Below are 23528 nucleotides of genomic sequence, written 5' to 3'. Positions count from 1 at the left end.
ATTTAAACAAAAGCCCCAGGAAGTGTCCCGTGGAATTTATAATAATATTCTTCCACCCTTTGCCTGTTTTCAAATAACAGTCTTTTCTTAGGCTTTGGGGAATGCAGACAACCTGATCGGAATATGAAAATTTCCACTTTAAACCTATGAACTCTGCAGGGTCTGCAAAGGCGTTTTCGTGTCAAGCCCAGGAAACGTACACATGCTGTAGAATTTACAACTCATCACTGTCACAGTCAGATTAGAGTTCGAGTTAAAGAGTTATACATTAACCAGGGTTAGTGCACAGAGCTTGCTGCTAAAGACCTGCAAAGGCAATCAATGTCCTGCAGGCACAATGAAAAATAGAAGTATAGCTGGAGGTGTTCGGAGGTCAAAAAATTGGCCCACACGTACTAGCGCTCCGGAATTTACTTTTTTTTTTTTTGGGCTGTTCTGCAGTGTGACTGAATTGTCATTTGCTTGTTTCGACTCAAGGGAAACATCTGGTTTCTCTCTGCAGTATAGACAAACTGCCCTTATTCTGAAGCTCTCATCCATGAAAAGCACGGTTTGGGCTCAATGGGTTTGCTTATGAAAGGCTCGGGGGTCCATCTCTGCAGAAACAAACAGCTCTAGTAATTGGAAGTTTGTTCCCCGTTATAAACTCTAGCTCAGAGGTGACCTGGGTGAAGTGGCAGAAGCTGAATGGGATGCATTTCTTTTATAGAAGGCGTTTTATGATTTAGGATGTGTCCGGCAGAGAATCGGCCACTTAACCTTTGAAAAATCTCTTACCCAACTTCTGTAGAGTTTCTGCAAAGATATGTAAGAATCCCAGAGCCTAGAGGTTAGAGACTGGGTGTGACAGGGTCCAAAAGAAAAAAGAGGTCTGGGGGGCAAAGTGAGGAGTTCTGTGGCTTCGGATCTTCCTGTGCACTTTATAAAGAAAATGCGAATGGGTGTTATTACTCCTGTTCAGGACCCTCTATGTAATTTGTGGGACTCAGTGCAAAATGAAAATACGGGGTCACTTGTTTAAAAGTTATTAAGAATTTGAAGATGAAAACGGTAGGTCATTTACCCAAGGGTGAGGGGATCTATGTGAATACACAGGTCACATGCCCATGGGTTGGACCCTGCTTCTAGAAGTTTTAGGAATCTCTAGGGTAGATGACACACACACACACACACACACACACACACACAAAGTAGGGGTGCTTGGGAAGTATGTCTGCTAACTTCTCAGTGGGGTGTTGGGAGAGAATTTTCTTCTAACCAGATAATGGACTGTAGGGAGAGCTCCTCTCGCTTGAGGTAGGTAATAATCACTGTCAGTGTGTTATTTTTCATGTATCGTATTCTCTTGCTAGGAAGACGGGGGCTCTGCCATCGTGCGCATGTTTCTTGTTCTTTTTTTGCAAGAATATTGGTAGAAAACTCAGAACAGTGGTTCACGTGAGGTTAGACATTATGTGTTTTGGGCCCTTTCCACAATTTTCAGAGTCTTGTCGTTCTGGAAGTTAATCCCAGCCACTGCGCGCTCAGCTTTTCTGACTCTGGTCCTCTTTCTCTCCTGCCCCAGCGGTGCCTCCCCTACCTACTCGTGGGCTTCTTAGAGAGGGGCGTTTCACTTCGACGTCGGCAACCAAAACCCCAGTAAACGTTGGAATCGAAATACTGGTCTCCGCTTCCCCTTCTCTTTCTTTCCTGCCGCTTTCCCTCCTTTCATTCTTACGGTTTTAATTTGCCTTTTCTCGTTCAGAGCGCACAGGTACACAGACACGTGCTAAGTGTGTGTTCTGTGTGCAGGCCTGAGCTACACATGTTTGATCACCCAGAAACGGGAGTGCGGCCCGAAAAGTCCCAGTGTGTGGGCAGGACCGTGCGTTGGCTCGATAGAGCGAGTGAATCTGAGGGTCTCCCTGTGTGGAACCTGCAAAGCTGAGGCTCACCTCCGCCAAATCCTAAAATGCTAATGAGGGAGCTGGGGCTGAGAAACCCTAGTGACCTCGGGGTGGTGTGGCCCCCGCTGCCCTCCTCCTGAGATGGAGCCAGTTACAGTAGGAGGGTTTGTCCGAGGGATCGGCCTGCTGGGTTTAGTCAGAAACTGCTCTGCAAACACAGTGGATTAAAGGGTTTTTGTTGAGGTAGAGCAGATGGACAGAGAGGCAGAGTTCAAATTAACCGATCGTAAATCAGGACCCTGCCGTGGAAGGGAAGAATCTGGGCCTGGTCACTTAAAAGTTTGAGCGAATTTAATTTATTATATGTTTTTCTTATTGGAAGAGCACCTCATGTTTATTATAAGAAAATTATCGTGAAGAATTTAGAAAGTATTTTTGCCAAAGAAAGGGGTTAATCTCCTCTGTCCCTAGAAGGAATCACCCTTAACCCTTTTAGTATAATCTTCCTTCTTTGTCCTTTGTCTCACTAACACACACATATATCCATATGCAGTTATTATTTGATAAGAGTTATAACAGTGCTCTTCTTAGGGTTACATATTAAGAGCAAACGTGTGAGTAGGTCTTGAAGATCAGAACACAGGCTCAGGGATGGTTTGGGTCAGGCCACCAGCATAAATTTCAGTAATAAAACCAAAGACAATGTGTAAATTTATGTTCGGGAAAGTTGGGGCGAGCTCAGGCGAAGGAAAAGCTCACTGGCTCAGGGGGTGGGGGGCACGATGAATTTACGCTCTTCCCTCGAGGAAGGCTTTGATACGCTGTCCAGAGAGAGCAGCGTATCTGTATGCATTTTTCCTGTTGCCCCCTCATTGGGCAAGAAGAATTGTTCAGGTCGGAAGAGAATTCTGCGCGTGGAGCCCGCTCTTCATTCTGCCATTTCTGACGAGCTGACTCGTAGGGCTCGCCGACGTTCTCCGTTCCCTCTGCCAATATATCGACACAGCGGACGCTTGAGGCTAGTGGGTCCCGAGGATGCCCAGGCGCAGGCCATTGGGTTGAATTCGTGCTTTACGAAAGCAGGGCCCTATCACATGCTCCCTTCCTAGGTAGAGAGAGTCTAGCCGTCCTCAGAGCCATCTGCCACGTGTTTTCTAGAAGTCGTTCGTGTTCAAGAGCTGCCCTTTTAGCGCCAGGTCTTCTCACTGTTACCATGACAAAATTTAATTAAGTACAGACATTAGTTAAAAATCAAACCCTGTGGAACCTCTTAGAAAGAGTTGTTTCAGTTGAAGTCATTGGAATGCTTTGAAACATCTCATTTAGTGGTGAATTACTGAAAAGACCCATGGCATTAAGTGATGTGAAAAGTGTATATAACTGGCGTTGTGCACTAGCTCCTAGTGGGTGAGTGTCGGGTGTTGACGGAGTGAGTCCACGGCGGGGGCAGCAGGTTCAGAGCTCCCAGGTCACTCCTGCTCCGGGGCATATACTCTTATCGAGGAGGACTGGGAATCATCAGTATTTTCTTCTCTCTTAGCTGAACATTTGTAAGTTAAATGGGCTTTATTACGAGACGCCAAAAACATGAAGGTTTTTATGGTGTTACTCCCTTGTGTGGGAATTTGATCCGTCACCAGAATAAAGACCCATGTCCTCCACAGGCTTATTTATGGGGCGCTGGACCACCTGGCCCCCCAAGCCCTTCCTCTCTTTCTGTTCCGGGTGATGCTTTCTCCCTTGCTAAAGGAGTTCCAGCCTGTGGCCACGCAGATGCATGTGCTACGCACGTGCATCACTGTCTCCCATCTCTTGCCTTCCTTTGTCCTGATGCTGGTAACCAGTATCCTTCATCTGGTTAATTCGGACCTCAGCTCTCCTGTAAAGCATTTGTTGATACCTCCCCATACCCCAGCCCGTTCATTCATTATTTGTCTCTTGCCTCCTTCCTGCCACTGGAGTGCGAGTCCCATGCATCCCACCCTTAGAACACCTGGCCTCCAGCAGGCATTCAGTTAAGGGGGCTTGAATGTGGAGTGAACAGTCACGAGCCTTCTGGGTGCCCGGCACTGTTCTTGGTCCTCCTTCAGTGGGGGAGGTCTCCTTTTCTGTTCCCTTTGCACGCTGGACTTACTCCCATCCTTTCACACACTATTTTGCACTAACAGCATTTGTCTTGCTGTCTTTCTCACCAGTTTATGGGTTTGCAGACTACAGCCAGTGGGCCAAATTCAGCCCACCATCTTCGCTCGGGAGCCAAGAACACTTTTTACATTTTAAAATATAAATGTACAAAGGCTATTTGCCTTTGGGGAGAAGAGTTGTTGGGAGAGTTGAGATTGTCCATTGGCTGCAAAACCTAAACCATCTACCCTCCTGCTCTTTATAGGACGCGTTTGTCGACACCTGTGTGAGACTATGAGCTGTTTTTTAGGACAAGGGGACTGTCTTGGATCTTCGAATTCCTAGAACATGGCACTTGAGTAAATGTGTTTTGAGTTGAACCGAAGTCCCTCTTTTTTATTCCATCCTCTGGAGTCAGATGAGGGTTTGAATCTTGGTGCTGACCTGTGAGACTAGGGGAAGACGGGGCCTCTCTGAACCTATTTTCTGTGTCTGAAAACTGGAGATAATATATTTTTCTGGTGGCCTTTGAGAGGAGCAAGCGAAGCCATCAGGATGTCAATATCTATACAGCGCTTAGCACACTGTTAGTGTTTAATGTTAGCTGTTATTGTTTATCCAGATAAACATCCAGCCACAGTTATGTGATCTGATCACAATCATATAAACTGCGCGATAGAGCAATCGCAGATTTCAAAAGAGTCAGTCATTTTGGGTTATCCTCTTTCTCTTTGATGGTGTTGAGAACTAAGTGTTGACCTTCTGTCCACGGATCTGACTCTGAATTTTCTTCCCCATTTCTCTGTGTGTGTGTGTGTGTGTGTGTGTGTGTGTGTGTGTGTGTGTGTGTTTGAGGCTGAATCTTTTATGGTGCTGATTTAGAATAGCTTCTAAGGTGCTGTTAAGACAGAAGATCTTACTCGAGTGAGTCATTCCAGTGCTCCGCAAAACGGGGATTCATTTTTGGGGCGGCCTCTGTGGTAGGTGCACCTTTTCTCAGAGAGACAGGAGATGCTGCTGCCGGGCTCAGGGGCACGTGCTTCTGGGTCCGCAGGCTAGCAGACACCCTGCCGAGGTACGCAGACTTGGAAGGAATTCAGATGTGATATATCTGGGCCTGTTTCTTTGCAGGGACAGTGAAGGTGAAGAGCTCCAGCATCCAAGTTGGAGATCTTATCATTGTGGAGAAGGTGAGTGGGGTCTCGCGGCTCCTGACAGCTGCCGCGTGGGAGAGGAGCGTCACTGGCCCCCACTTCACGAATCCCGATGCGACGTGTGATTCGTGTAACTGGACGTTTGCTTTCTGGGATTCTACCCAGAAGCTTTGCCTGGGGAGAAACATCTCTTTCCCATGAGACACACACACACACACACACACACACACACAGAATATTTTTTCATGGTTTCTGTGTGCTTCTTAGCCAGAAATCCAAGTTACAAACACAATTCCAAGGTTTGATTTCCTGTTTGATGTGCTTGTTGTTTTGGAGTCTTCTTTTAAACTCATCATAATAAAGTTTTTCCTAGAAGTCTGGGGGCTGCACAAGCACATAAAAATATTTGTCATTTACCTCTTGAACAATTTTGTCTCACATTTTTTCACTTAAATAACATTGTGCTTTTCTGTCATTTCATGGGGAGTAGGGGTTAAGTGAAACCTGAGAACAGTAAAAAGGCCCCAGGTGCATTTTTAAAGATAGCGCTGTCCATAATGTTTGTTACTCCAGCACTCATACCTTTTCTTACTCTGTATGTTTGGGAGGTGTTGGATTTTGGGGGTGGCCCTGGAGAGTCTTGGAATCATATTTGATTAGAAAAGGATTGCATCTTAACTTGTTTCTGTAGGAAGTGAACTATGCTCTTTTAAAAGGATTAAATCCAAGAACTCACAGTTGATTTGGGGTAAAGTGAAGCTCTCCTGGGTGGCAGCTCAGAAGACCCACACACACTTCTTTATGTCATGACATACTTGCCTGTTCACAATTACATGAGGCCTGCTGTTGGCTTCCCTCTTCTTTTGAGAACGGCTTTGGTTGCTTCTTGCTACTTGACTTCCTTATTAAAATCCCACTCGAAGCCAAACATCAAGCCGGAAAATTGGTAGAAGCAGAAAGCGTGAGCCGAGTGTATGTATGTAGTTTCAGCAGACAGCCTGGAAGGAAGCCAGCTCGGGGAGCAGGCTTTGGGCTCCCGGGTCCTCTGGCTGCAATTTCAGGAGGTAATGGTTGGATTCGCCAGAAAACTAGAAGCTCTCTTTCCGAGATAAGATTTCAATAGGAGATTAGTAACGTAACAGCAGCGTGCAAGAGTTTTCAGATTCAAAACAAAATAAATCCCCAGATCTGTCTTTGACAAAGGCAGACACTTAAAAGAGGCTGTGGGTTTGGGTTGCCCCCCTCCTCCCCCGCCCACCGAGGGGGCGGGGGCTTGGGGATGGAAACCTCACACAGGGGCATTCACAGTAACAGTCTCTCTGTTCATAACGCAGAACCAGCGGGTCCCTGCTGACATGATCTTCCTGAGGACATCAGAAAAAAACGGTAAACATCTGGGATCAATTTTGAAAATAACCATTAACCTTTCAGTGGTAATTTGGCAAAATAATCATTTGAAAATGTAACAGAAGCAGATGATCATTGTGGAGCCATGGAGGCAAATCAAGAACGTTTCTTTTCATAGAGCAGTCTTTAAAAAAAAAAAAAAAAAAAAGGTTTTAGGTGCGCGCAGGTCAACAGATTTTGATCATAGCAAAGATAGTCGGACCCGTGCTGAATCCCAGCTGGGAAAGTCACACACAGTGGCTGTGCTTTTCCCCGCTGGGCTGCATTAAGCTCGACCGCAGGAGTTGGCAGGACTGGGAAGTGTGTCGAACAAACAGAAGCAAACAGAAACTCCTGAGAAAATACTGGGAGAGTGTCATGAGATGGGGCGGTAGGGAAGCTGGGGGGAGAGGTAGGGGCAGGTGGCCTCTCCCCACCTTGGCTCACGAGTGGTGGGGCCATAGTCACCCCTGCCCGTCGATTTATTTGTCGTTACAGCCTATTTGCCTGAGTGAACCTCTCAAGTCTCTTGCAAGACCCCACTCCTCGCGATTACAGTTGTCTCTTGGTGTCCGAGGGGGATTGGTTCCAGGACCCCCGTGGGTACCCAAATCCACAGATGCTCAAGTCCCTTATATAAAATGACGTAGGACACTCGGCCGTCTGCACCCGCAGGTCCTGCACCCGCAGGGCAGGCTCAGGGGGCCCGGCTGCGTTTCCCACTGTGGCCGCCCCTGCTGCCTCCTGCCCTCCCCGTCGGTTGACTCAAATCTCCTTTCTTTTTATTTGTTGTTATTTAAGCTGTTTTGAGGAAACAAGGCTGTTTTTCTCTTGCCCATCAGGCATAATCAGAGATCTTCAAACGTTGGAAAAATCTGTATTTGTATCCCTTTGAGGTTGCTGCAGCCTCTTTTATGATGAACTGGATAAAAGTGCAGATGACATGATATACTGATAATATGTTAAATCATCCAGAGAGGGGGTGGAAGGCACTCCACTAAAACAGTCTTCTTTTATTTATTTATTTTATTTATTTGTTTTTGGCTGTGCCGCGCGGCTTGTGGGATCTTAGTTCTCCAACCAGGGATTGAACCCGGGCCCTTGGCAGTGAGAGCATGGAGTCTTAACCACTGGACTGCCAGGGAAGGCCCTAAAACCGTGTTCTTCTAAACACTGTAGCTTTGTCCTCGAATTGGTTCTTGTGTCCTCGTCAGTGAAAATGGAGTGTTATGGATTGGGGGTGCCAGATGTGCTCTCCCTTTGTTCCCCCCCCAAAAAAAAATTAGAAGGGATCTCCTGAAAGTGCTCAGAAGTCTTAAGTGTGGTGTCAGGGAGTTCAGTACATTCTCTGATGAAATACAGAGCTGACTGATTGCTCAGACGTGTACAGGTCAGATTGAAACGTGTATCCCCCAGATTTGCAGGTCGATAGTCACGGCAGACAGTTCGCGTGGTCCTTGGGGTCCTTTCCCTGTTCTGAGCAGTTTGCATGGATCAGCTCTTGAGGCCTCGCAGCATGAGGTTGGCGCTGTAATATCCTCATTTGTGCACTGGAGGAAACTGAGGCTCAGAGGGGAGAAGTAACTCCCTCAGGGCACAGCTAGGGAGTCGTGGAGGCTGAACCTGAACCCAGGAGGTCTGGTTCCTGAGAAGGTGCTTGTAACCCCTGCCCCAAATGGACTCGAATGCTGGTTGCCCCGTGCCAGCCGCCGTGCTGGGGGTATGATCACCCGTCTGAATCCTTTACAGCAGGCTTGTGAGATCTGTGTTTCTCCCCATTTTACACACAGGACACGCCGAGGCTTAGCAAGGTCCAGAAACTAGCCCAGGCTCCCACTGTGAGTGGTGGAGCGAGGTATTTGAACCCAGATCCTTCTGACCCCAGAGCTTATGGAGGAGATGGGAAATCGGGTATTTATTTATTTTTCCCTCTTGGTCGTTGGCCATTGATTGGCTGTTTTTACAAGTACTAGAGCCAGAGCTGCTCGGAGCTGCCACGGGAAGGATTCTTGAATTGCAGGTGAACGGACGGTGCCTCACTTCCCTCCACAGGCTCTTGCTTCCTGCGGACGGACCAGCTGGACGGGGAGACGGACTGGAAACTTCGGCTTCCTGTGGCCTGCACTCAGAGGCTGCCCACCGCTGCTGTGAGTAACTGTCCCTGCAGAAGCCCCACGGGCGACTGTGTCACCTCAGGGCTCTCAACCTCGGGCCCCTCAGGGGCCAGACGCGGGCCGTCAGGTGTGAGGTGGGGCTCCTGGGGGGTGTGGGGTTCTCGAGAGCCCCGAGTGCTTGCTGGCTTCAGGCCGTGTGGCCTTGTGAATGCAGACCTGGCCTGTTGGGATGGTGCTCTTTTGAGGGAGGCTCTAAGAAACCTTGACCAGATACCTGGCCTAAAAGTAAAACCCAGCACAGAGCATGTTATTCCTCTGCTCAGAATCTCCACAGGCATCTCGGCTTCCTGAGACTCAATCCTGTGGTCCTCGTCTCTCTGCTAAGCGCCTCGCCTCAGCTTCTGGCTCTCTCCCCTCTGCCCGCCAGCTCCAGCCATACAGGCCTCTCCATCAGGCATGCTTCTGCCCCCCGACATTTGCCCTTGCAGCTTCTCCACCAGGAACGATCAGAGTCGCTCTTGGTTTTTGTGTACAAGTCCCCTTATTGGAGAGGTGTTTCCTGACCACGCTCTCCTTGCATTCCCACTCCACTCACTTCAAGGCAGAGTCTTCGAGAGCAGGTTTCTGTCGGTGTGTTCACGGCTGTGCGCCCAGTGCATGGAACAGTGTGTCGAACGGTGCATGGAACAGCGTGCAGGCCCTGTCTGAGGGGGGCGGCCACAGTAGTTGGAACCAACAGGCCCTCCGAGCTCTCCGGGGCCTCACACTTCCCCACCGGCTCCCTGTCACTCATGCCTTAAACTGTAGAGTGAGGTAGGGAGGGAGTCAAAGAAGAAGTTTGAACGCAAGCCACCTGGGCTGGATGAGGCCTGGGGAGTAGGTTACAAAATCACAAAATGTAATTTAAATGCCCAGAGACCGACATGCCCTGTGGGTGGTCTGAAAGGATTAAGCAGAGCGAAGAAGCTTTTCCTGGGCTTGTGGCCACATTGATTAATGCCAGTCCTTACTGCGTCCTGTGAGGAAGGGAGAGGGCAGGAGACAGTTCCGTGTCTCAGTGGAGTGAACGTCACAGTAAACGTGCCCGCGGTACTGATGATTTTTCATGGCCAATAAGATGGGAAATAGCACCATCCTTATTATTATTTGTTTAGACCAAGAATTCTAGTGAGTTTTCAGCTGTGGCCAGGAGCCCTGGGGAATCCTTGAGATGGGGCTAACCAGCGAGGGTCACTCCCATGATTTGAGGGAGTCTGTTCAGGAGACAGTCCAGAAGAGTCTAGAATCATGAAGGTGCCTGCCGGTTCCACGGCTCTGAGTTCCTTTCTCGATGTGCACTTTGGAAACTTCACCCAGTTTCATAAACATTCGTCTTCTCCAGGCCTGGGTTGGCGTCCAGAGAGAGATAAGGTACCACTGTCTGTACCTTCAGCCTTAGTGGGCTGAAGGGGCCTAGTTGGCTAACAGCGTTTTGACAAACTCATAGATGAAAAGAATTGTATGGAAAGATTTACCTGAGGATACGCGAGTATATTCTATTTAAAAAGAAACTCAAATTGGAGGAACAAGTGAAAAGTGTTGCTCACAGCCTCCTCCCCAGAGCTTACCTCTCTCTCCCAGGGGCTCTTGTGAATTCAGTAGTGATTTTTCCAGGTCCTTTTTAGTGCAGTTTCTTACAAATATACAACTGCACACTTGCTGGTGGAGTGTGGTTTCTCATAAATGGGATTGTGCTGTAATTATGATTCTGAAACGTTTTTCCCTTCACTTTCTGTCTGTGGGCCTTTTTTAGTTATCAGCACATAGATGCCGCATTGCCCACACGTCTGCATACGGGCCTCCTGGATGGTTTGCAGGGAGCTCAGGGCCTGCTGAGGGCGTGGCCAGTAGCCTCTACTCCACTCCAGGCCCTTGTTGCTAAGGGGCACTGTGGCCTGAATTTGCCTGACCACTTGATTTGGTTCCCCCCGCCCCCGTCTTTCTTACTGTGGCAGAATATACATAAAATCGACCATCTTAGCATTTTTGAGCGGACACTTCAGTGGCGTTAAGGACATCCACACTGCTGTGCAGCCATCCCCACCATCCATCTCCAGACTCCCATCATGGGAACCTGCAGCTCTGGACCCGCTAAATACTGCTTCCCCTGGCAACCACCCTTCTGCTTCTTTCTCTATGAGTATGACTACTGTAGGTGCCTCAGATAAGTGGAATCCTATGGTATTTGCCTTTTTGTGACTGGCGTATTTCACTTAGCATGGTATCTTCACAATTCATCCATGCCAGAGCAAGTGTCAGAATTTCTTTCCTTTTATTTTTTTATTAAAAAAATTTTTTTTAACATCTTTATGGGAGTATAATTGTTTTACAACAGTGTGTTAGTTTCTGCTGCATAACAAAGTGAATCAGCTATACCTACATCCCCATATCCCCTCCCTCTTGCGTCTCCCTCCTACCCTCCCTAGTGAGTGTTTTGATTGGTATGAACAACTCTTGTAAACCCGAGTGTCGCAGAGGGGGATCTGCACTGTCACTTAGTTTTGGAAATGCTGGGTAAACACAGAGAAACACAGAATCTTCCCTTTAGGGTCTCAGTGTGTCTTGGGATATTACAGGTAGTGACTCCTAAACTGACTTGCTGGAAGGTTTCCCTCTTTTTTTCCACCTGCCCTGTGGTTTTGAGAGCTGTTTGGAAAATACACCTGCTTTGGAAAAAGAGTGGATGCTTCCTGAAATCCCTTTATAATCATACAGTGACTTCGTTTTACCTCCAAAATGTCACCCCCGTTGAACAGGACCTTCTTCAGATTCGATCGTACGTGTATGCAGAGGAGCCAAACATCGACATTCACAACTTTGTGGGGACTTTCACTAGAGTAAGTAAGCCTCGTGTGACGCGGAATCCAGCCTGGCGGGGCGCACGTCTGGGGTGAGGACCTGCTGCGCAGTGCTGACAGGTGTTTGTCAGGGAGTTGCTTTGTGCCAGGTGGGGTGACGTTCCCTTCAGAAGGCCCCACCTTGAAAGCTGACATATTGCTTCTCAGTAAAAGCAACACCACTGGGATTTTCTTCCAGCCTCTGAACAGCTCGAGTCACCTGACTGCTTGGAGCCAGTGTTATTGTAATGAACGTTAACTCTGGTGTCTGAAAGCAGTTACTCTTTCTGTCTGTTTCATGGGAGCCCCTGTCCTCTTTAATTCCTGCAAGTCCTATCTGCCAGGGTTATAATTTTTAAGCCATGTCCCAGCCTTTCAGAATAGAAATTGAATTTGAATTATTTTAGACCTGTGGGGTAATAGGTTTATAGAACCCAAATTGAATTGTTCCTGCTCTTGTTCCGGAGGCCCGAAGACTGACCAGCAAAGGGCTGTTTCTGTTCAATTTGCCTCTACATTTTAGCTCTTACCTTGTAAAATGTTTCTTTCGTGCTAGAAGCCTGCATTTCTTAAATCATGAACCATTGTTTTTCACTGGGGTGGGAACGCCAAGGATAAGCGTTTATGAGTTTGGCCTGCCTCTCCCAGCTGGGCTGTTGGCTTCCAAACGGGGGTCATCCTCTCCTCTCTTCTTGTGAAGAGCAGGCTGGAGACAGCCAGCGGGTCCGGCCCAGACCTTGGTGGGTCAGCGTGTGTCCACTTGTTCTTTTGCAGGAGGACAGCGATGCCCCGATCAGCGAGAGCCTGAGCGTAGAGAACGCGCTCTGGGCGGGCACAGTCACCGCATCAGGTACGGCGCTCTTGTGGAGGAATGTGTTAACAATTTGAAAAGGAAAGAAAATCCTTTTGTGTAATGAGAATAATCATCTGTCAGTTGGGAAAATGAGCTGTCGGTCAAATGGTGTTTTCCACTTGCTCCTGCACCGCCGGGGAATTAAACGGCCATCTAATTGCCCCTCGGACGTTCGGAGACGTCTGGAGGAGAAGCCGCCCTGGCCTGTGGACTCAGCCACAGTGTCCGCTCTGGGAATAGCCCTTAATTGCCTCTTGAGATTGACGTCCTAATCTGTACCAGAAATTGGGTCAGCCTGGGTGTTCGGGCTGGAAGCTGTGTCCGCGAGGGCTGCCCAGCCGGTCCTGCCCTGGTGTGCGCGCCAGGGCCACGGGCCTGATGGAGCCTCAGTGTTTAAAACTCCAAGATGACACAGAAATTCTCTGGACCTCTGGACTCCAAAACAGAGTTTGCAAGATGACCTGTTGAGGTGCAGGAGGAAAAGATTTGAACACTGGTATGAAGCTGAGCAGAAGGGGCTCCAGGGGCTGAGCACAGCCTGCAGCAGCTGGGGTGATAGCAGTGGGGCCGCCTGTCTGTCAGGCACTGGGCCGGGCCCTTCCCTGTGTGTTTACGTGGTTCACTTAATCCTCCCAACAGTACCATGCGGGCAGGTGCTAGTATTGTCCCCATTCTGCAGATGAGGAAACCGAGGCTCAGTGAGGTTAAGTAACTTGCCCAAGGTCACACAGCACATGAAAGGCAAAGTTGAGGCTTGAACCCAGGCACTTTGCCCCAGAAGCAGAACTCAGTGTGCAGCTGTTATTATCATATTATATATGTTATATAATAATATATTGCTATTAATAACGTAATTCCACTACTGGCAGCTTTCTGTCTTTACCATGGGATGAATCCATTTTTTTCCTCCTCTCTCTCCTACCAACCCATTTTCCTCTGCTTGATGCTGTTTTGTGTTTCTTTAGTACAACAGATGCTCAGTCAGGATGCTCTATGACAAGGAGGGGGAATGATCAGCACAGACTCCAAACAGGCTGCCATCCACAGACTCACTTAAAGCCAGTGGACAGAGATGAACTCTCCCTTTTCGTTTTTTGCCATATTGTTTTTCTACTTGCAGCCTGTATTTGGAGCACAATCTAGATTGTCTCTCAATTCCCCTGGTGACTAAAGATGTAAGAAATTGGTCCTTAATATTCTGCACTGCCTGCTGCCCGGCCACACCAAGACCATGGCCATGGCCAGCCAGGGCCGGCAGCAGCCCTTTCACCTCTGCCTCTTCCTGGCCACTTGTCCACCCAAGTCTCTCTGAACTTGTTACTCTTCCTCACCAGCTTTTTTCCACTTTGAAGTCATTTGCTAAGAAGTAATTAGTTATTCTTTTTAATCTTTAATAATTTGACTGAAAAAGAATTTGTTTCAATTTGCATTTCCTAGGTTATCGGGAAGGTTGGCCACCTTTGCACATATCTGTTTTGTTTCTTCCTTTGTCAGTTACTTGTGTGTCCTTCAGTCATTTTTTTGTTATGGTCCTTATCTTTTTCTTAATCATTTGTAAGAGTTTCTCATTTCTGATGCCTAAACCTCATATCCTTTTTCCCCCATCCAATTTATTATCTGTTTTTTTTTTCTTTTTCAAAATTTCTTCTTTTTTCAATTGAGGTAAGTTGATGTACAGTATTATATAAGTTTCAGGTGTACAATGTAGTGAGTCACAGTTTTTGAAGGTTATATTTCATTTACAGTAATTATAAAATATTGGCTATATTCCTTGTTGTACAATATATCCTTGTTGCTTATTTATTTTATACATGGTAGTTTGTACCTCTTAATCCTCTACCCCTGTCTTGCCCCTCCCCCTTCCCTCTCCCTTCTCCCCACTGGTAACCACTGGTTCTCTATACCTGTGAGTCTGTCTCTTTTTTGTTATATTCACTAGGTAGTTTTATTTTTTAGATTCCATAAATATGTCATGTGGCTTTTAAAAAATTTTGTGGTGTATTTAATATGCAGGAGTTAAAAGTTACTATTTTCATTTGTCTCTAGTCTGTTAGGTGATAAATGATATTTTGTTATTGTTTTAATTTTTATTTCTTTGTGAGTATGGTTGAACATCTTTTCGCATGTAAGACCTTTCTTAATATTTTGGTCTATCTACTTTCCTTCTAGGTTCTTTTTTTTATTGACTTATAAGAATGCTTCATAGAAGAAAGGGTATCGAATTGTCATCTCTCATCAGTCACAAACATTTTCTCACAGTTTATTGTTTGTCTTTTTTTGTCTGTGGTATGCTTTGTTTGGTTGGTTTTTCCAGATAGAATTTCTCAATGTTGACGTCATCACCATTTTCATAGAAGTGGGATTACTAAGTGAAAGGGTGTATACATTGTACATTTTGATTCGCAGGGCAAACTTCCCTCTTCTGATAATCTTATAAATGTACCTTAACGAGCACCATGTTCCGTTTGACTTTAAAATTGTTGCCCACCTATAGACATTGAATAAATATCTAACATATTGATATCCCTTTTAAAAATAATTTGTAAAGTTTAACAACTTTCTTCATACTTAAGGTTTGTTTGCATTTCTCAAAATATATGTACGGACTCCCAGTTTATGCCCTGTGCCCATTTTTCTGTTGCGGGGTTCGTTTGAGAAAACGGTTTCTAAGAACTCTTTATAAGGACAATAAGGATATTGTCCTTCTGTTTGTTACCTTCATTGCAATGACTATTTCCCAGGTGATCTCATTTGCATTTTGGCACAAAAGTTTAAAATTTTTATATAGGCAGACCTATTGATGTTTTTTCCTTATGGTTCCTGGTTTTTGTGACATGCTGAGAAAAATCTTCCCTGCTCTACCATTTTAATAGTACACCAGTGTTTGCTTGGAGTGTTTATATGGTTTTATATTAAAATGTTTGCTCCATCTGGGATTCATCTTGGTTTAAGGAGTAAAGTTAGGACAACTAGCTAGCGAAGGGATCTTACCTCAGCTCAAACCCCAGCTCCGGACACTTGTGCCAGGTTGTGTTTGTGGCCCTGTGTAAAGAGACAGTGTGACGGGAAACAGAGACGTCACATGATAAAGCATGCACGTTGGGAGGGGGACATCCTGTGTCAAACGCCCATCTCTTCAGGTGGAGCAGAGAGAGGTGTTAAGGGAAATCAGAACAGACTGGGTTTTTTTTTTTTAAATTAATTAATTAATTAAGTTTTGGCTGCATTGGGTCTTCGTTGCTGCGCGCGGGCTTTCTCTATTTGCGGCGAGCGGGGGCTACTCTTGTTGCAGTGCGTGGGCTCATTGCAGTGGCTTCTCTTGTTGCGGAGCAAGGGCTCTAGGTGCGCGGGCTTCAATAGTTGTGGCACTCGGGCTCAGTAGTTGTGGCTCGCGGGCTCTAGAGCGCAGGCTCAGTAGTTGTGGTGCACGGGCTTAGTTGCTCTGTGGCATGTGGGATCTTCCCAGACCAGGGCTTGAACCCGTGTCCCCTGCATTGGCAGGTGGATTCTTAACCACTGCACCACCAGGGAAGCCCCAGAGAGGGTTTAAGCCCTGTGTCATGTTGCACCTGGCAGAGACAGGACTGAAATTCAAGGATGCCTGTGACATACCCGTCTCCTTCCCAGGCAGTAATGTGAACAGTGCACACTTCATTTCTTGCAGTCAGGGTAGTGGTTACTTCTGGGTGGGTGGGGTAGGGGTGACTGACGGTTTGTTTGGTTAGGCACTGGTTTTGATAATATTCGATAAGAAATACATGTTACATGTCTGGTGTTCATTCTGGTAATTTTCTTCTTTCCTTCCTTCCTGCTTTCCTTCTTTCCATGCAGCAGACCTTTATTGAGCACTTATTTATAATAATGCCAAGCTCCATTGCTAGGTCCTAGTGCTGTGGTATACCAGAAGACCCTTGTTTCCACCTTCATGGATTTATAACTTACTCTAAACTTAATATAAATTGCAGAGGAGATGGGAGGAAGTGGGAGTGAGTTCTCTGGATTTCCTCTGAAACCAGTGAGAAGGAAAGTGATTTAGTGAAAACGTGGGGAGTTTGGAAGGTGGAAGGAATGAGTGAAGAGGCTTCTCAGCCTCAATTTCAGAGATTAACAGTAATAAGTCTTATTTATCAGACACTTTTTATTTTCCAAGTGTTTTGCTTCTGTTCTCTTGTTTTGGTCTCACAACATTAAATGAGGACAATTAATGGAATGAAGAATTGAGTCTCAGAGAGGTCAAGCGACTTGCCTAAGATCACACAGCCTTGGAGAGATCATCTCCTGGGAGGAGGAGAATGGAAGGCAAATTGGGATCTTGAAGATGGAAAAAAGATTTCAAACAGTTCATCAGAAATGTACTGTGAAGTTAAAATATGCATTTTTCCACTTGTCTGAATTCTCCTCTTTGTGTTTGGCGATGTGGGAAGGGAGAGAGAGTGGCGGTTCCTGATCCAGTGGCACTGCTTGCCACGCCCTGCAGTGAACGTGTGTTTTCGAGTGAGTCTGAGGAGCTGGGCAGTTACCATTTCCTTAGCTGGCCTCAGTTTCCCCTGCTTCTCACCAAGTAGATGTCTGACTGCGCTCTGCTTCTAATGTAAACTCGGCATTAAATGCAAGCCGTTTCCTCCTGGGGCTCAACTCCAGGAGCAGCCATCAGGAGTAATCTTAATTATATGAGATTTTGCTTCTCTGTTCCCTTTAGAACCTAACTCCTGTGTCTTGGTCACTCAGCTGTTATCAGTTGGAAATTTAAAGAATTAAAAAGCTTGCCAGGCAATGCTAAGGGTCCAGCTGCGTTGGCTGGCATCAGTCTGCAGAGGATGCAGTTGCCGTGGTAACCCCACACTGTGCTGCTAAGCTGAGGAGTCACTGGGGCGAAGATAGGGAAGGGGGTGGGGGAGGCCAGGGAGGTGTTGGCAGAGAAGGAGCCTGGGTATTGTGGATCCCAGTTCTTCTCAGACTCTCTGTGGAGGGGGACCAGTTTCTTGTCCCCCCGGCCCCACCCGTAATCTGTAGCAGATGGATCTGTGACCCTGCTGTGTGTGACCAGCATGCAGGTCTCACCACGGGCGTCTGATAATGCCCAGCTGGTCTGTACCCTGTTCCTTGGGGCTTGTCCCGGGATTGCAGGCTCGAACGTCAGAACAGCGTGTAGTTGCTGTCAATGTGTCGAACACTCTCTCTCTGGGGTTCGTGGTTTATCTTGTGGTGGGTGGGGTCAGAGGAGTCACAGTGTAGGTCTGACCCCAGCACCACCCTCTTCTGGAGGGTTCCAAAGGACTTGGGGAAATACCTGACCACAGTAGCCTGGCCGGTGGGAGATCCCAGCCAGCAGGTGGAGAGGATTGCCATGGTGGGCAGGAGGCAGAGGGTGAGAGTGAGGATAAGAGTGGTGAGGGTGAGGGGGGACCGCAGGGGGCACAGCCTAGAAAGAGGGGTCAGAGGTCTGGGGGGTGGAGGGGCATGGGTTGGGAGGTCTTCAGGGGCTACGTGGGGACCGTGATGAGCGGAGAGCAGGGGCCCGGCTAAAGGGAGCGGCCGGGCTCAACATCTGCTGGTGACACAGTGAGGACCGAGCAGTCAGTGGCACCAGGTCTTCTGATTTTCCAGAAGAAGCTGGAAATCCCTATGCTTTATATGAAAGTTTCTGCATTTGAAAGTTGACACCTAATTCAAAACCTTAAGAGCCCTGAGCAGACCAAAGCAGTGCAGCTCTGTGCTGCTGCTGTGCTCCCTCGTGGCGGCTGAGGCCAGGGTTCGCATCTCCTGGAGACAGTTTTGCTTTTGGGCACAGGGGGTGTTGCAGGGAAGGGCATTTCCAGTAGCCTTTGAAGGCGTGGAGATTGCCTGGTGCCAAGTGGAGGATGCTGCCCTTGGGGGCCCCTGATATTAGGACCCTCTCAAACCCTGGATGTTGGGAATTGAGACCGACCCACGTCTGCCCCGGGATGAGTGCCACGGCCATGCAGCTGTCCCTACTCGGCCCAGGCTCGGCTCCCACCGTCCGACCATCTGCTGGGGGGATGGGCCTGCGCTCACGGGAGCTGCCAGCTGCCCAGGAGTGGGCAGGCGCCCTCCCCGGCCCGCCATCTGCTGAGTGCCTCTCTGGAAGGGAATTGCACTGTGCAGAACGCTGTGTGCATCAAGTCGTGGGGGACCTCAGTGTCTCCCGCCAGGAGACACAGCCCCAGCGCTTCGTCTGGGGTTGGGCTCTTTTACCAACTTTGTTTAAACCTCTTTGGTGTTCCAAGAGTGAGGGGCCAGCAGAGAGAAGGTTAGGGCTTTTCTTTATGCAGCAGAGAGACCAGAGTTTTTGTATTCCTGGGGTCTTTCCTGAGAGCTTGGCAGGGCTGCCCCTTCTCATGTTTCAAGTCTCAGCTCAGATGTCCTCAACTCAGAGACAGCGTCCCTGGCCGCCCAGCACATGCCGGCAGCCTCCCCGGTGCCCTCCTGTCTGTCCTCTGCTCGTTTCATCGTGGTACCCACCTCTCTCCGTGGTTACCGGTGTCCTGCTTTCCTTCTCGACTCTCCGTCTTCCCCTCTGTGTGGAGTGTTTTCCAGGCACACACTGGAAAGGGGAGACAAATGTACATTTTTGATAGATATTTCCAATTTTCCTTCCAAAATAGGCTATTCCAATTGACACCTCAGCCAACAGCATACATGACAGAGTCCATTCCCCCACCTCTTGGCTAACACGGAATGTTCTCAATCTTTTGAATTTTTATTAATAGGATGGGAGTAAAAATGATTTATTTGGCATTTCTTTGGTTTTTCACTAGATGAAGCATCTTTTCTAATGTTAATTGGTCATTTGTGTTTCTTCTATAAATTGTTGACAAGAATTGATATCTTTTATTTTTAATTGTGCTGCGGGGAATGGAAAAGAGCGGGTGGGGAAGTTCTCAGGAAAGAATTGTCATCTGGACAGACATCCCCCAAATGTTCTAGTTACACACCGAATCCGAAAGGAATCAGACTCCCTGGGAAGAACGTGCTCTAATAAGAGGGGTGTGTTCATAAGTTTCCATAATTGTTTATGAAGTTCTAGGCACCTCTGGAAGTCTCTAGCACCGTCCCTGCTATCGGAGGCTGCCGGACCCCACAAGCCAGCGCTGACCAGTGGAACTTCCAGCAGTAGGGGAGTGTCCTGTATCTTCACTGCCCTGTATGGCCGCCACTGGCCTTATGTGGCTCTTGAACCTGAAATGTGGCTAGTGAAAATGGGGGACTGTATTTTATTTCATTTTAATTGTATGTACATGCGAATGGCCACACGTGGCTAGGGGCTTTCCTGCCCTCAGCGCGGACATAGGTCTCGGGTGGCCCCGATGTAAACTTTGCAGCCTCTCACAGTGTGTGGATACTGGTTTGAGAAAATCTCCTCCTCAAGCGGGTAGGACTCTTCTGTCTATAAGCCTGCCTGTCTGTACTCACATGTCTTTGGGTCGTTTTTCTCACCTTAGGTACTATTGTGGGTGTCGTTCTTTACACGGGCAGAGAACTCCGGAGTGTCATGAATACCTCAAATCCTCGAAGTAAGGTGCGTACAGAGTCACAGGATGTGTTTCCTTGCCAGAACTTTCTGACCTGATGTAGTTTGATGATTGGCGTTGGTGGGGTGAGAAGCTAGATTTAAAAACAGGAACCCCTGACAGTGTGACTTCATTTACACAGACTATCTTTTCACGTCCGTGTATGTGCAGAGGTACATGTGTATATATAGATACATACGCACAGTACATGAATATGTGTTCGTATGTACAGGCAACCTTTGGAGAGGTGATGGTTCTATTCCAGACCGCCATGTAAAGTGCGTATCACAACAAAGCAAGTTAAATGAATTTTTCGGTTTCCCAGTACGTTTAAAAGTTATGTTTACACTATCCTGTAGTCTGTTAAGTGTGCAGTAAAAGCATTATGTCAAAGAACCCAATGTACATACCTTATTTAAAAATACTTTATTGCTAAAAAATACTAACTTATCCTCTGGCAACACAGGGTTGCCACACACCTTCAATTTGTAAAAAACCTCAGTATCTGCTAAGCTCACGGCAGTTAAACAAGGACTGCTTGTAAATGAATACATAACGTTTTAAAAGCTTTTAAAATGAACTGATGAGTCCTTACTGTTTGCCACGTCTTGTGCGGCATCCTTCACTGCACCTCATTTAATCCTTACGCCAGCCTGTGAGCACAGGTGCTCTGCAGCCTCATCTTATAGAGGAGAAATGGCCTGAGAAGGACCACGCTCTGGCCAAGCTGTGTAGACCTGGCTTCACACCCACGCTGAGCTGCTGCGGCAGGGCAAGCGGAGTCAGCTCTGCAGTCTGCCTGATGGCCCTGTTACTGCTCCCTTCCCACCGGCACCCTCCCTCCCAGCTCCACCCCTCCCCCAGTTTCTTCGAGTCAGGATATTGCAGAGCGGTCTTCTTTGTCAATGCTGTGAACAGATGCGAATCATTTCACCCTGCCATTACAACCCCCATGACGACCTTCGTTATTACAACTATAAATGTCACCTATTTGATGTTTTAGCTGTATCCGGGGCCATGTTTCTGCGAAGTGATGGGTTTCATGTGCTGGTTCCATTTTTAAAGAATATACATTAAAATAAGTATGTAGTCATTAAAATACTAACGTTCACGAATGCAGCACCTAAAAATCAGGGGCCACCAGTGGTGTGTGCCCTGAATTTCCAGGCCATAGGGAATTAGTGCGTGGTGCGCTGCGCAGAGTCGTAGGACTGAGTCATCTTACAGGTTGCCGTGTAGGATGGTAGAGGCCACGCAGTGCACAGCATCGCTGAAGGCAGCAGTAACCCACTTATGTGATTCCAAGGCTAAATCTAAATTCATTAAGAAAAAATCAAAATCGGATTCATTGAAGTCCCTTGGATGTCTGTCAGCCTGTGGAGCCCAGCGTTCTCACCCAAAGATGTGGGGATCCATGGAGCCCACGGTCTTGCCCGAGGTAGAGGTGTTCACGGGGGAAGGACCCGTTCTCCGGGCGGGCTGTGGGTTGCACCAGCGAATCACAAGCTTCGCCCTGTGCGCTGTCCCACAGATTGGCCTGTTTGACCTGGAAGTGAACTGTCTAACCAAGATCCTCTTCGGAGCTTTGGTGGTGGTGTCTCTGGTCATGGTCGCCCTCCAGCACTTCGCCGGACGTTGGTACCTACAGATCATCCGCTTCCTCCTTTTGTTTTCCAACATCATTCCCATCAGGTAAGCAGAGAACAAGCTTGTGTTTAAGTGCTGCGACCTTTGCTTCTCTCTCTTCATCCAAAGGTCATGGTTTTGCGGTTTTGAGAAGGAGCTGGGCCCTTTTGTAGAGTGATGACCAAGGACAGGCAGGGTCAGGAGTGTAGGCGGCGCTCTGGCCGGAGCACTGGATGGGCACATTCCTCCCTGAACCATCCTTTCTGGAATTACTCTCTGCTCAAAAGATCTGGCCTTGCCCAGTCTCAGTGTACACTGGACATGCCATTTAGGTTTCATCTTATTTACCAGCCCCAGGAGGTTGGTGGTGACTGGTGGGAGTGCTGTGTTGGGAAGGATTCTGAGCCTGAGACAGGACTCACGGGGCTTGATTAGCAGTGGAAGCTTGGTGGCACATGCCAGACAATTGTTTGCCTAGCTCATTTGAAGGCTGAATAAATGGTTAAAAAAAATATATATATATATATATATATATATACATATACATATATATATAATAAAGTAATAGATGGTCATAGTAGAAAAAAAAATTCACAGTAGCCAAAGAATAAAATAAAAATCATCTCTAATCTCACAACTAAGTGAAAATTGCTGTTAATGTTTTGGGATATATGTTTTCTAGACGGCTTTCTATTTTAGAAAAAGGAGAATTTGCTCTACATAAGAATCCACTCCCACCCACCCCTTTTTTTCCTAACAAAAGTATGTGCTGCAGATAACTTTTCACATCAAATATACTTGCACACCATCATTTATTAGAACTGCTGTAGTATGTATTCTATGCCTGATAATTTATTTAGACCCGTATTGTTGGATGCTTGTTTCTACTTTTTCCCCATAATAAATGATCAGTAAATAATTATAAAACAAGCCATATCTCTTTCCCTCAGACTTCTAGTGCTTATAATCTCTCTCTTACACTTGATCTATTGCCCTGTATTTTGTCCTGCCCTTTTGTGTATTTACATCATCCCAGCTAGACTTTGTCTTTCTCCGAAGGCAGAGATTGTGGTTTTGGTGCAACAACGTGACTAGAAGAAGGAGATTGAACCCCAGGCTAGTGTGCTCTGGATGATGGTTTCAAAGAATAAATAAGTCTAATTTACTGCTAACAAAAGAGTGTTTGTGCTGTAATGTTGTGTATAATTGTAGTCTTTAGAGTTCTGTCTACAACAACTGAAAATCGGTGCATTGAATCTGCATACGGGCCAGGGCTAGCCAGTGAAATAGTTAGCAATTTAATCAGTTTATAGGATTATGAATGAATTTGAAGATTTCTTTTTATTGTTTGCAATGAAATATTTAAAAATGAGTATAACGGGCTTCCCTGATGGCGCAGTGGCTGGGAGTCCGCCTGCCGATGCAGGGGACGCGGGTTCGTGCCCCGGTCCGGGAGGATCCCACATGCCGTGCAGCGGTTGGGCCCGTGAGCCGTGGCCGCTGGGCCTGCGCGTCTGGAGCCTGTGCTCCGCAACGGGAGAGGCCACAGCAGTAAGAGGCCTACGTACTGCAAAAAAAAACAAAAAAAAAACAAAACAAACAAAAAAAAATGAGTATAACACAGGGACTTCCCTGGTGGCGCAGTGGTTAAGAATCCGCCTGCCAATGCAGGGGACACAGGTTCGAGCCCTAGTCCGGGAAGATTCCACATGCCATGGAGCAACTAAGCCCGTGCGCCATAACTACTGAGCCTGTGCTCTAGAGCCCGCGAGCCACAACTACCGAATCCCACGTGCCTAGAGCCCGTGCTCTGCAACAAGAGAAGCCACCGCAATGAGAAGCGAGTGCGCCACAGCTAAGAATAGCCCCTGCTCACCACGACTACAGAAAGCCCGTGTGCAGCAACAAAGAACCAACACAGCCAAAAATAAATAAATTAATTAATTAAAAAAAATGAGTATAGGACATAAAAAGGAA

General features: G+C 47.3%; 1 protein-coding gene across 1 annotated transcript in view; it reads left to right on the top strand.

The window, feature by feature from the left end:
* Window positions 1–23528, top strand: part of ATP9A (ATPase phospholipid transporting 9A (putative)) — a 134624-nt gene that overhangs the window by 44241 nt on the left and 66855 nt on the right. Inside the window, exons 5-11 of the mRNA XM_082671506.1 lie at window positions 5142–5200; window positions 6499–6550; window positions 8603–8697; window positions 11460–11540; window positions 12315–12390; window positions 19857–19933; window positions 21457–21617. Of these exons, the coding sequence (XP_082527632.1) occupies window positions 5142–5200; window positions 6499–6550; window positions 8603–8697; window positions 11460–11540; window positions 12315–12390; window positions 19857–19933; window positions 21457–21617 (601 nt within the window). The remainder of the gene's footprint in view (window positions 1–5141; window positions 5201–6498; window positions 6551–8602; window positions 8698–11459; window positions 11541–12314; window positions 12391–19856; window positions 19934–21456; window positions 21618–23528) is intronic.

The sequence above is a fragment of the Grampus griseus genome, assembly GCF_964374135.1.
Source record: "Grampus griseus genome assembly, chromosome: 14".
Taxonomy (NCBI): domain Eukaryota; kingdom Metazoa; phylum Chordata; class Mammalia; order Artiodactyla; family Delphinidae; genus Grampus; species Grampus griseus.
Note: the sequence above shows the minus strand (reverse complement) of the source record. Positions and strands in the feature narration are given on the sequence as shown.